This window comes from Leguminivora glycinivorella, chromosome 2, assembly GCF_023078275.1.
Source record: "Leguminivora glycinivorella isolate SPB_JAAS2020 chromosome 2, LegGlyc_1.1, whole genome shotgun sequence".
Classification (NCBI taxonomy): Eukaryota; Metazoa; Arthropoda; class Insecta; order Lepidoptera; family Tortricidae; genus Leguminivora; species Leguminivora glycinivorella.
The window spans coordinates 2,245,604-2,257,527 of record NC_062972.1 but is presented as its reverse complement, the minus strand read 5'-3'; the positions used below and the strand labels follow the sequence as shown (position 1 = coordinate 2,257,527).

At 38.0% G+C, this 11,924-nt stretch overlaps 1 protein-coding gene across 3 annotated transcripts; it reads right to left on the bottom strand.

The window, feature by feature from the left end:
• Nucleotides 1–106: 106 nt before the first annotated feature.
• LOC125238206 (synaptic vesicle glycoprotein 2B-like) lies at nucleotides 107–11,525 on the bottom strand. Of its 3 annotated transcripts, XM_048145480.1 has the most exons (11): nucleotides 11,417–11,525; nucleotides 8,088–8,249; nucleotides 5,905–6,067; nucleotides 5,452–5,573; nucleotides 4,564–4,808; nucleotides 4,181–4,335; nucleotides 3,543–3,687; nucleotides 3,270–3,404; nucleotides 1,789–1,934; nucleotides 1,178–1,305; nucleotides 107–410 (listed from the first exon to the last, which is right to left on the bottom strand). In XM_048145480.1, the coding sequence occupies exons 1-11, from the start codon at nucleotides 11,466–11,468 to the stop codon at nucleotides 331–333; spliced, it is 1,533 nt and encodes a 510-aa protein (XP_048001437.1). In that variant the 5' UTR covers nucleotides 11,469–11,525; the 3' UTR covers nucleotides 107–330. The 3 variants fall into 3 exon arrangements, with proteins under 3 accessions (XP_048001437.1, XP_048001441.1, XP_048001448.1); XM_048145484.1 differs by lacking the exons at nucleotides 8,088–8,249; nucleotides 11,417–11,525 and adding an exon at nucleotides 7,669–7,707; XM_048145491.1 differs by lacking the exons at nucleotides 8,088–8,249; nucleotides 11,417–11,525 and adding an exon at nucleotides 6,885–6,955.
• Nucleotides 11,526–11,924: the final 399 nt, after the last annotated feature.

The following is an 11,924-nucleotide window of genomic DNA, read 5'->3' as shown; positions in this document are numbered from 1 at the left end:
TGTAACATGTTTTTTATTTTTAATGTTAAAAATTAAGATAACTTGTGTGAAAATTTACTTTGAACCCTTTTAAGCGACCTAGCTTCCCGCTAAAAAAAAAATTTGTAATATTATATTGTAATGTCATAATCGATTTGTACGAAATCATAAAGTTAGGTAGGTAGTAAAATTTTCGGCACTAAATGTGGGTTCAAAATGTCAACCACTGGAACCGTGTCCAGTACTAGGACATTTGGACCCTGGAAGATTCAAGGGTAGTCTTCCAAAATCTATGGATCTTATTTCATGCACTCTTGCAATATGGATAATTTAATTTTATTGTGAGTCCTTTCAAGTTTCTGGGGCTCTATTTTGTTTCTGTTTGTGTTGTTGTTCATCGCCTGGCAGCAGAAATCCTAATATCCCGCCCACTGAAAAAACAAAAAATAAAACAATTCATTAGATACATACATACATACCATCACGCCTGTTTCCCAGAGGGGTAGGAAGAGATCACGGATTTCCATTTGCTACGACCCTGACAAACTGCTTTCGCTTCACGCACTTTCATAATGTTCCTCATACATGCTCATCGGGTTTCGAGTACTTCTGACCATACCTTTGCCTTGCCATTACCTTTTTGCAATATTTCCCCGATTTGGTCAAGAAAAATTCGCCTAGGTCTTCCACTTCCAACTGACCCTTCCACTCTTTTTTGTATCTCCTCTCATCCATCCTCTCTACATGCCCAAACCATCTTAACATCTTAACACTAGATATTTTACAAAAAGTAAATTATTATAAATGTTTGTCGATGACATGGCAAACGTGATATAGGTCTTATAATATTATTACACATTACTACGTGTAATAAGACGTACGTGTACGTATACGTGTGCTAAGGACATAATAATCACGATGACAGACGGGTAAAACCAAATCTGTCTAAGTACTTACTTCTTTAGATAAATGTTTTGCTTCCATTATATACACAGCTTTGAATAACATGTTTGCTTTATAAAGAACTAATATCATATGACGTATATATTTATTAATGTTATAAAGTAAATAATACTTAATATATAATAACATACGTGGAAGCAAAAAGAATAAAATTAGGGCCTTGATATAAAAAAAGTAAAACTCAAATCCAAACTTAAAAATAAACTACTTACAAAAAAGGTTTTAAATTATTTACCGATAGTCAATCCTCCAAACATGTAAAAGGAGAGTTCGCAGTCGCTGATCAGCATCTGCTTGAGAATGTTGATGCCGAAGAAGGCACAGGTTCGGCCCACCATCAGGGTTAAACATACTGCCATTGCTCTGAAATCCATAGCACAAATAAATATAAAATATATTTTATTTTATTTATTTTTTATTTCCTTATACTTGACTGAATATATTTCTAAAATATAAAACTTCAAATCTCTTATATTTTCAAATATAAAAGTAATATTCCACCGGTAGATCTCAAGCGAGCAAAAATATTTTAAAGCACGTGTGAAAAATCGAGGCAAAAGGTTATAGTTAGAAAATATACTACTTAGTAGGTGAAATTAAAACTTCCGTCAAATAGACTTAATCCAACACAATAATCTAGAATTATCTTTAAAAACCTACAACATCTTTACAAGACTGTTTATAACTGAAGAGTGGTGAAGACTAAACAACAATGTATAAAGTAACAATAGTATAGGTACTTCAAAAATTGCTGACGTTTACCTAACCCCTACCAAAATTCGAGAATAGTAAAACAATGGAATTAATATAAAGAAAATGTAAATAATATACCAGAAGTATACAAACTTGAGATATGTCGGGAAGATGTTCACGCTGAAAGTAGTGAGGACAGCGAAGTTAAGGCAGTTGGCGATGAAAGCCATGAAAATGGCGGACGTGGCGGCCCAGGAACTACTGAAGTTAATGCAAACGCCTGCTGTTCCGGTTATTATCTGTAAATAATATTAGTACATGTAGAAGTAGAAGTGATTTATATGAATAAAGTAGGGATGTTACGGAGCTTCGGCTTCGGTTCCGATATACCGAAACATTCGGTTGATTTCACACCTTCGGCTTCGGCTTCGGTTCCGATTGATTTCAAGCGAAAGTCATACCGAAACCGAAACTTAATGGCCGCAGTACGCGGCGCGTGCCTGGCTATGAAAACAGGTTTGGACTTGTATGTATGTATTACATACCTGTGCTATAACATTTTCAATCGTACAATAAGGTGTTCATTTTTATTTCCCATGCCTGTTTGATAATGTCGAGACTATACCTACACACCTAGGTAGGTACTGATTTGTATGAAGGTACTTTTTTAATTAACAATAAAAAATACGAAATAATAATACCACTGTTTTATTTTATTACTTGACGCAGGCGAAGGGAGAAAAATTAGGTACTGATTTCTCTCCCTCCGCGGCTTAAACATACATCTCCGGTTCCGGTTTCGGCTTCGGTTTCGGTTTCGGTTCCGATTTCGGTTCCGTTAATGCAAATTTAAAATCTCCGGTTCCGGCTTCGGCTCCGATAAAACCACCTCCGTAACATCCCTAGAATAAAGTAATAGCAAGAAAAAATACCGAAGAAAAGTACTCGATTAAAAAGATGACAGTTATGCATAGGTAAACAACAATTACTATCATTTTAAAGTTTTGAGTTGTTACGTTCAAAGTAGAGATGGGCCGAATATTCGGTAAATATTCGGTATTTGGCATATTCGGCAAGTTTTTCAATGTTCGTATTCGGCCGAATAATTCGGTTGCTTTGCCGAATATTTACCGAATAAACAAAGTAAAAAAATAATGAAGATCTTACGTATTCCTTTGGATAATAAGCTCCTATTTTAGTAGCTTTCTAAGGAACTACTAGAAAGAGATAATTGCCTATGCGTCAAAATACAAATACATAGTTGGAAAAACCGTAGTTTAAGAGTTGAGAAGAGTTTAGAGTTGTTTTAACTAAGTTTTAGTTAAATTCACTAAATCGTATTAACATATGTAGTTCTAGTAACATATGTAACCATTATCAATCATTTAATAGTTTTTTCTTAACATCCGCTTTCTAAATATGGCGTAACCGAATATTCGGCCAAATGTTCGGTTCGGTAAGAGCTGAACCGAATGTTCGGCCGAATATTCGTATTCGGCAAAGTCCATATTCGGCCCATCTCTAGTTCAGAGAAAGAAAAGCTAAATAAAAGTCATATTCTATCGCATAACTCATGTTAATTATGCAGAAGTTATAAGTAGTAGATATAAAGATAAAATTATAATAATACTTACTTGAACAGCAATAAGCAGCCTCTTTCTTCCTACCAAATTGATCAGTCCACTCATGACGAAATTCATCATCCCGAGAACACATCCATTGATGAGCACGATCATCATAGCAAATTGATTCAGGGTACAGTCTTGAACCTATAAACAAAACATATGTTATTTTAAATAAAAGTTTAAATTATTTTGTTTCATATGATAACAAAAAAAAAACGAAAAATTTATAAAGACTATAATGTTTCCAAACACAAATACAGTTTCAGTATTTATTATACATACCTCTTCGATTACACCTAAAGATTGATTTTGAGAAGTATGCGCTGATCGCAGCATTTGGCAAATAGTGAGGCCAGTCTCGCCTTTATCGATAGACTTCATGAATCCGTCAGCAATGAAGGGCAACCACACGATGTAAGGATGTATGCTGCAATTAAAAACGAGATTGATGATAATGACAATGTAGACAAAACTAACAGTAACAAAGAGCTAGCTGTAACATAAGAACTAGAAATAGTAGAAATGATATGACTGGTAAATTTACGAGTAAAAATTGTTGTGGTTGATAAAAACCTAAATTTAATCAAACTGCGTCCTGAATAACTTTTGAAACCCTTCAATTTCTTACAATGCTGTAACTTAGGAGTAGAGGACGCCATATGGGTAAGGGCAAGGGCTCAGTAGCAAATTGATGAAACACTTAAAATAACCCAGATAACCCTAAATGCAAAAAATCTTACCCCCGGATTTTTCGGGATATCTTGGTATATTGTCAGTTACCCACTAGAAAAATCCAAAAAAAAAGAATCGGTGTTATAACACCTGGTAGGGTTAAGTGGGATAAGATAAGAAAATAGCTGGGCTGATGATAAATGAGAAGGAATTACTTATTAACTAAGACAAGGCCATAAATATCTTACCAGAAATAAATCAACGCGTACATGATGGAGAGCAGAATAGTGTTTCGCAGCAATGGTGGCTTTACTAAGGGCAACGTTTGTGCCTTCACTGATGCCCAAAGTGACAGGAATTGTGATCCAGAAGTAGCATCCTCATTCAAAATGATCGATTTTACCTGTAAATTAGTATTCATTATTTTTGCACACTTGTGCCAAATTAATTCGGGATAACATTGTACTTCTACTATACAATCTGCGATGCCATTGAGGCTGAAACCACCATTCTAAAAATCTCAATGCTAAAATTTCAATGCCCAATGCAAGCAATGGGGGTGATGGGATTAAACAATTTAACATTGATGACGATACTGATGATATATTTAAAATTGATATTATTTACTGACCTCAAAGGTCTCCAGGTCTTTCCCAGTATTCACAACATACATGCGCTTGATGACACTTAAAGCTTCGTCCGCTAGTCCCATAGTAAGCAGGTACTTCGGGCTCTCGTCCACCCGTGCTATGACTATTGCGGCTATTGCACACGGCAGGCTGTAGATGATGTTCAGGAGTCTCCAGGAGTTGAGGTAGATGCCAAGATATGGGACGTAGTAGGAGAATGTCAGTGGGAGAACTGGGATGGTCAATACTGAAAAAATAGTGATAGTAAGATAACAAGTAAAATTTACCTAATGATATAATAATTGATGATGATGATGAAATTACGACCGGTCTAGCCTAGCGCGTAGTGACCCTGCCTGCTAAGCCGCTGTCCCGGGTTCGAATCCCGGTAAGGGCATTTATTTGTGTGATGAGCACAGATATTTGTTCCTGAGTCATGGATGTTTTCTGTGTATATATGTATGTATTTATCTGTATAAGGAAGTATATCGTCGCCTAACACCCAGCTTGTACAGCTTTGCTTAGTTTGGGGTTACGTTAAACTGTGTAAGGTGTCCCCCAATATTTATTTATTTATTTAATTAGGGACTTATGCATAATTTGATATATGTACGAAACGTAATAAACACTGCTACCTCAGTGAAGATTTTTGTATAATTTGGTGTTGAAATAGTTGAGGCTTTAGGTTCATGGAGTCTACAACATGTTTTGCAGAAATCGTAAAGCTTCTGGTTGACGTAACTACTGACCCAAGAGATTGCGAAACTTTCGTGCAACTTATCAATATTATAGTGAAACCGCGGACCAAGGAAATGTCGCCTGCATCCTTGGCAGAAAATAGGAGAAGTCATGATTTTACAAAAGGTTTTTTGGTTCAAAATGTAACTCACTTGCCATAACTCCAGTGGAGAGTAGGTAGATACTACTGGCCATCAATATAACCATGTTACGTTTGGTGCGTGGCGTGGTCTCTCCCAGTAACGTGAAGGCAAGTGCGAACGTCCCTGAGACTCTAAAAACACATACATAAATATTAAAGGTCTTATTGCACGATTCTGCACAGATAGGACCATCAGTAACTTGAACAAGGCTTGTTCAAATTCAATACAAGTCAATTTTTTATCAAGAACCATTACATATCGTATCCAGATCTAATTTTTGATGTTTATTATAGTTAAATTTAGGTACGCATACATAGAACACTTCAAAGTGTCTTCTTCAAAAGGTGTCTCCACATCCTATTCTCTTCAATATTTTTTTGACGAATGGCGTGCCAAAAAGAACGGCTAATATTCAGTAGTAGATGATATGGATAATATTAATGATAATTTGAAATAACTCACGAAGTGCATGACAGGAACTTAAGAATGCAGAAGACAATCCAGTGAGGCGAGAAAGCGGCCAGTGCGCCCGTGATAAACCCGAGCACAAGAGATAGCTGAAGGATCTTGCGGCGCCCACGCATGTCGGCTAAGTAGCCCCAGACGTGCGACGTGGCAAGAATACCTGAAATGGAATTTGAGAAAAAAAGTCTTTTTTTTGTTTCTTTTTCTGTTTCAGAACCAATTGGTAGGAGGTAGGGCATAGCAAATGATATGAGCAGAGCCCAACTGGGGAAGTACCTCCGCCTTACAGAAGACCGCAGCCAAATAGCACTAGACCCTACTCATAGTGTTGTGTTCCTGCCGGTGAGTAAGGCTGCCAGAGCTCAACGAGGGTGCGGTGTGCTATTGACGGAAGGATCTACAAAACTAATTTGTTCCGTCTATTGTCCTTTGAGTCGTCGGCAACCCGAACCCTCCTTGGAACTCATACACTCTTTTTTGCTGTGTACTTAACACAGCAAAAGGGAGTATACAAGCTTCTAATGGGTTGGCAACGCGCATGTGACACTCCTTGAGTTGCAGGCGTTCATAGGCTACGGTGACCGCTTTCCATCAGGCGGACCGTGTGCTTGTTTGCCACCGACGTAGTATAAAAATAAAACTAACGCAAAAGCAACAATCATATTCCTTGCCAATTCTGAAGGCCGAATCTACCTCTCAAAAATCATCCAAATTTTGTACCCTTTCCAGATTGCTTACAAACAGAAACCCACATACAACGCAAGTACTTAATTTGTATTTGATCTGTGAAAGAGCTGATGAAAAAGATCTCAAAGTCCATGATTGTTAGATGTGTTAAGTAGCTACTTCAGCAACTGCTAAAGCTATCGTGAAGCATTTCATATGGTCTCCAGTCAAGAACTGTGTACAAAGAGCTGACATAGAAGCTCGATAGTCAATTTAGTAAGTCTTGTTCATGAATGTTAAAACAATGTTACCTATAACGGGAACAGCAGCCATGAACCCCTGATGCACAGTACTTGTCTCCAATTCACAAGCGCTAGCGTGTACCAAGACTATCAAGTAACTGACAAGCACGCTCTCATGATAATGATAATGGAATTTACCTATAACGGGAACAGCAGCCATGAACCCCTGATGCACAGTACTTGTCTCCAATTCACAAGCGCTAGCGTGTACCAAGACTATCAATTTAAGTAGCTGACATACACGCTCTCATGATAATGGTAATGGAATTTACCTATAACTGGAACAGCAGCCATGAGCCCTTGTTGCACAGTACTTGTCTCCAATTCACAAGCGCTAGCGTGTACCAAGACTATCAAGTAACTGACAAGCACGCTCTCATGATAATGATAATGGAATTTACCTATAACGGGAACAGCAGCCATGAACCCCTGATGCACAGTACTTGTCTCCAATTCACAAGCGCTAGCGTGTACCAAGACTATCAATTTAAGTAGCTGACATACACGCTCTCATGATAATGGTAATGGAATTTACCTATAACGGGAACAGCAGCCATGAGCCCTTGTTGCACAGTACTTGTCTTCAATTCACAAGCGCTAGCGTGTACCAAGACTATCAAGTACCTGACAAGCACGCTCTTGTGATAATGATAATGGAATTTACCTATAACTGGAACAGCAGCCATGAACCCCTGATGCACGGTACTTATCTCCAATTCACAAGCGCTAGCGTGTACCTAGACTATCAAGTACCTGACAAGCACGCTCTCGTGATAATGATGACGGAATTTACCTATAACGGGAACTGCAGCCATGAACCCTTGATGTACAGTACTGGCCCCGTAGCCGAATGGCATTTCTCCGACGCCAAACGAAAGCGATACGCCGCTGGCTCTGTCGCGCCAATACGCAAGCGCGATAGAGATAGATATCTACTAGCGCTTCGTTTCGTGAGCGTTTCGTGAGCGATTGTGCCATTCGGCTAGCCACCCTGGTCTCCAATTAACAAGCGCTAGCGTGTACCAAGACTGTCAAGTACCTACCTGACAAGCACGCTCTCGTGATAATGATAATGGAATTTACCTATAACTGGAACAGCAGCCATGAACCCCTGATGCACGGTACTTATCTCCAATTCACAAGCGCTAGCGTGTACCTAGACAATCAAGTACCTGACAAGCACGCTCTCGTGATAATGATGACGGAATTTACCTATAACGGGAACTGCAGCCATGAACCCTTGATGCACAGTACTGGTCTCCAGTTCACAAGCGCTAGCGGGTACCAAGTAGCTGACAGACAGACTCTCGAAGGCCATGCCAATGATCATGAAACTGCATACAACGCCTATGAGCAAGTTGTATTTCCCGAAACCTGAAAATAAATAAACTTACTGGCTGACTTAATTTTACTTGTCTAGAGAAAGGATAGTTTCCTAAGAAATAAATGGGCCATTTTTTTTCAAAGTTGTCCACCCCACTTTTTTTTTGGATTTGGCAATTTTTATGTGATTTCCACTCAGAATCGCGAGCTCTTTCAATCCTAATAGGAGAAAAAAAGTGTCCTAAGGTTTTTATCCCATTCCGTTGCCATTTTTTCATACATTTTGTATGGCGGTAACGGAATGGAAGGTCTGAAAAATGGGTTACTAATGTATTACCGAAAGTTATTTATACATCCAAATAAATATTTCAACATTTCCTTTCTTTGGCAATGTTCATTTTACCAAACTATAATTAGGTACTCAAAATAATTAATTGCCAACGAATATTATCCCAAAAGAAAAGAAGCCAAATCTAACATTAAGTAAAACATTTCTTGGGCATTTTTTATTTTAACAAATCTCGTTTACTCAAAAAACCTACTTTCTTAGCAACAGTTTTGTGTGGGGGTGGCAGTTCTAACCTAACCTACTTTCTTAGCAAGAGTTTGTGTGGGAGTCGCAGTTTTAACCTAACCTAAACCTACTTTCTTAGCAACAGTTTTGTGTGGGGGTCGCAGTTCTAACCTAACCTAAACCTACTTTCTTCGCAACAGTTTTGTGTGGGGATCGCAGTTTTAACCTAACCTAAACCTACTTTCTTATCAACAGTTTTGTGTGGGGGTCGCAGTTCTTACCTAACCTAAACTTACTTTCTTAGCAACAGTTTTGTGTGGGGGTCACAGTTCTAACCTAACCTAAACCGGTTGTCGGTGTATGGGGAGGTTTCCACAGCACCATGCCCTCAATGACATTATTAGGAGAGCACTTGTGTCGGCAAATGTGCCGTGCATGTTAGAACCTCCAGGCCTCAGCCGGTCCGATGGAAAAAGGCCAGACGGGCTGACACTCGTACCGTGGGAGAAGGGTAAGTGCCTACTCTGGGACGCTACGTGTGTCAGCACGTTTGCCGCCTCGCACATCGGCCGGACAGTCCGGACTGCTGGAACAGCGGCTGAACTAGCAGCATCACGGAAGCGCGACAAATATTCGGCGCTGCTGTCGCGCTATCTATTTGTCCCGTTGGCAGTGGAGACGTCGGGGTGTTGGTGTGCGGAGGGGAGAGCCTTTTTGATCGAATTGGGGCGGCGGCTCAGCGAGAGAGGCCATGACCCTCGTTCCGGGTCTTTTCTGATGCAAAGGCTGTCTATCGCAATTCAGCGTGGGAACGCATCGAGTGTGATGGGCACCTTTGCGTCTGAGAGGGCTCGGAACGAGTTTTGTGAATAGAATTTAGTTTTATAGTAATGTTAGTTTTAATAGAGTAGTATTATATTAATTAGTATTTTTAAGTTAGTTTTACATGTACCTACCGATGACTTTTGAATAAATGCATTTACCTAAACCTACTTTCTTAGCAACCTAACCTAACCTAAACCTACTTTCTTAGCAACAGTTTTGTGTGGGGGTCGCAGTTCCAACCTAACCTAAACCTACTTTCTTAGCAAAAGTTTTGTGTGGGGGTCGCAGTTCTAACCTAACCTAAACCTACTTTGTTAGCAACAGTTTTTTGTGGGGGTCGCAGTTCTAACCTAACCTAAACCTATTTTCTTAGCAACATTTTGTGTGGGGGTCGCAGTTCTAACCTAACCTAAACCTACTTTTAGGTTTTTAGGCTATGTTTGGGTTTTTAGAGATTATTTGACTCGTCATAATTATGGTATTTTCGTCAAAAGTGTTTGTGGGAAACAAACGTGTAAGTAATTGTTAAAATCTGTTTCGGCAATGAAATTCGGTAAATGAAAACAATCATGTTAAAACACTTGTGAAAAAATGGTTTTGCATAGTGTGTTTTTAAAGAAACATTTTTTTACTAAACAAAATATTTGACAAAATAATTTTGTCCAGTAATTAATTTGACGAAAGAAAAATTGATCAAACTTTTCTAGTCTAAGTGAAACTTTGCGAAATTAAGAGTCGGGGTTATAAAAGTTGCATTACAACAGTTTGGGAAATTATCATTTGACGGATTTTAACGTTGTCAAATGTTATTATGGGAAAAATTGAGTTGACAAACGTGTAGTTGGCAAAATTAATTTGGGAAATGAAATTCGACAAAAAAATCTTCGGTAAATTAAAAGGATCCCCTGAAAAATGTATGGAAAGCTTAGGACATTTTTTTTTTCTAAATATTGTAGAACTAACTTTTTGACACAGATTGATGTCCCACAGAGGACTTGTATCGTAGGTACTCAGACAATGATATATCTATGCATGATATGGTCCCGGGTTCGAATCCCGGTAAGGGCGTTTATTTGTGTGATGAGCACAGATATTTGTTCCTGAGTCATGGATGTTTTCTATGTATATAAGTATTTATATATTATATATATCGTTGACTGAGTGCCCACAACACAAGCCTTCTTGAGCTTACCGTGAGCCTCAGTCAATCTGTGTAAGAATGTCCTATAATATTTATTTATTTATTTATTTTAATATTATTTATGTTACTTGTACATTAATGTTTAAGTAACTTAATAAAACATTATCAGGGTATGTTCTAATTAATATTCGTAACATGTATCATCAACATCATCATCAACGCTCAAGGTTACATACACATTTTAAACCACTCGCTATGCAATTGCAAATTGAACTATATGTTTCAAAAGATTAAAATTTTTCTTAATGAAAATAACTTCCAAGGAGTCGAACTCTTGGGCAGAGTAATATTTAAGTCTACCTAACATAATTTACCCAGCTTCAAATGTATTCATACATACATACATACAATCACGCCTATGTCCCATGAAGGGGTAGGCAGAGCACATGAAACTACTCAGGTTTCAGTGCCACTCTTGGCAAATAAGGGGTTGAAAGAAAACGAAACTGTGACATTGCAGTGACAGGTTGCCAGCCTCTCGCCTACGCCACAATTTAACCCATATCCCACAGTCGCCTTCTACGACACCCACGGGAAGAAAGGGGGTGGTGAAATTCTTAACCCGTCACCACACGGGCAAATGTATTCATCCAAATAAAAACTCAATAATCATTATGTTTTTGTCTGACTTACTATTATTTACATGTTTAATACTACATTAGCATTCAGTCAATTCACCTGTCATTTCCAGAGCATCTTCAAAAGGAACTTTATGTAACTTTTCACTCATATTTAATATTTAATTGTTCCTCAAATAAAACGAAAATATGACCGTTTCTTTCGGCAGTTCAAATTAAACTAACAGACTGAAGTCACATAAAGCTATTATTATTAATTTAATCACTACATAATGTTATCATTTCACAATCGTGTGCAAAATATACACCGTGTTTGTTTTGTCTTCCGTTAAATTCGACTCGCAGGAACCACCGTGTATAATATCGCTTTTTGTTAAATTCGAAAAAAAATTTTTTTTTGTTTCCTCTACACAATAAATGAATTAATTAGTGTGAGAGGACCTTAATCATAATATTAAAGTCATTGTCAAGTGTTTGACGGCATATGTCAAAACAAATAACATTAGGAAGTGGTAAAGAATGCCACAGCCACACACATTTTTAGTAATTAAATTTATTTTTTTAATAATTCGATAACCGTAAGAGTTAAGAGGCTAGTTTCTTAGAGA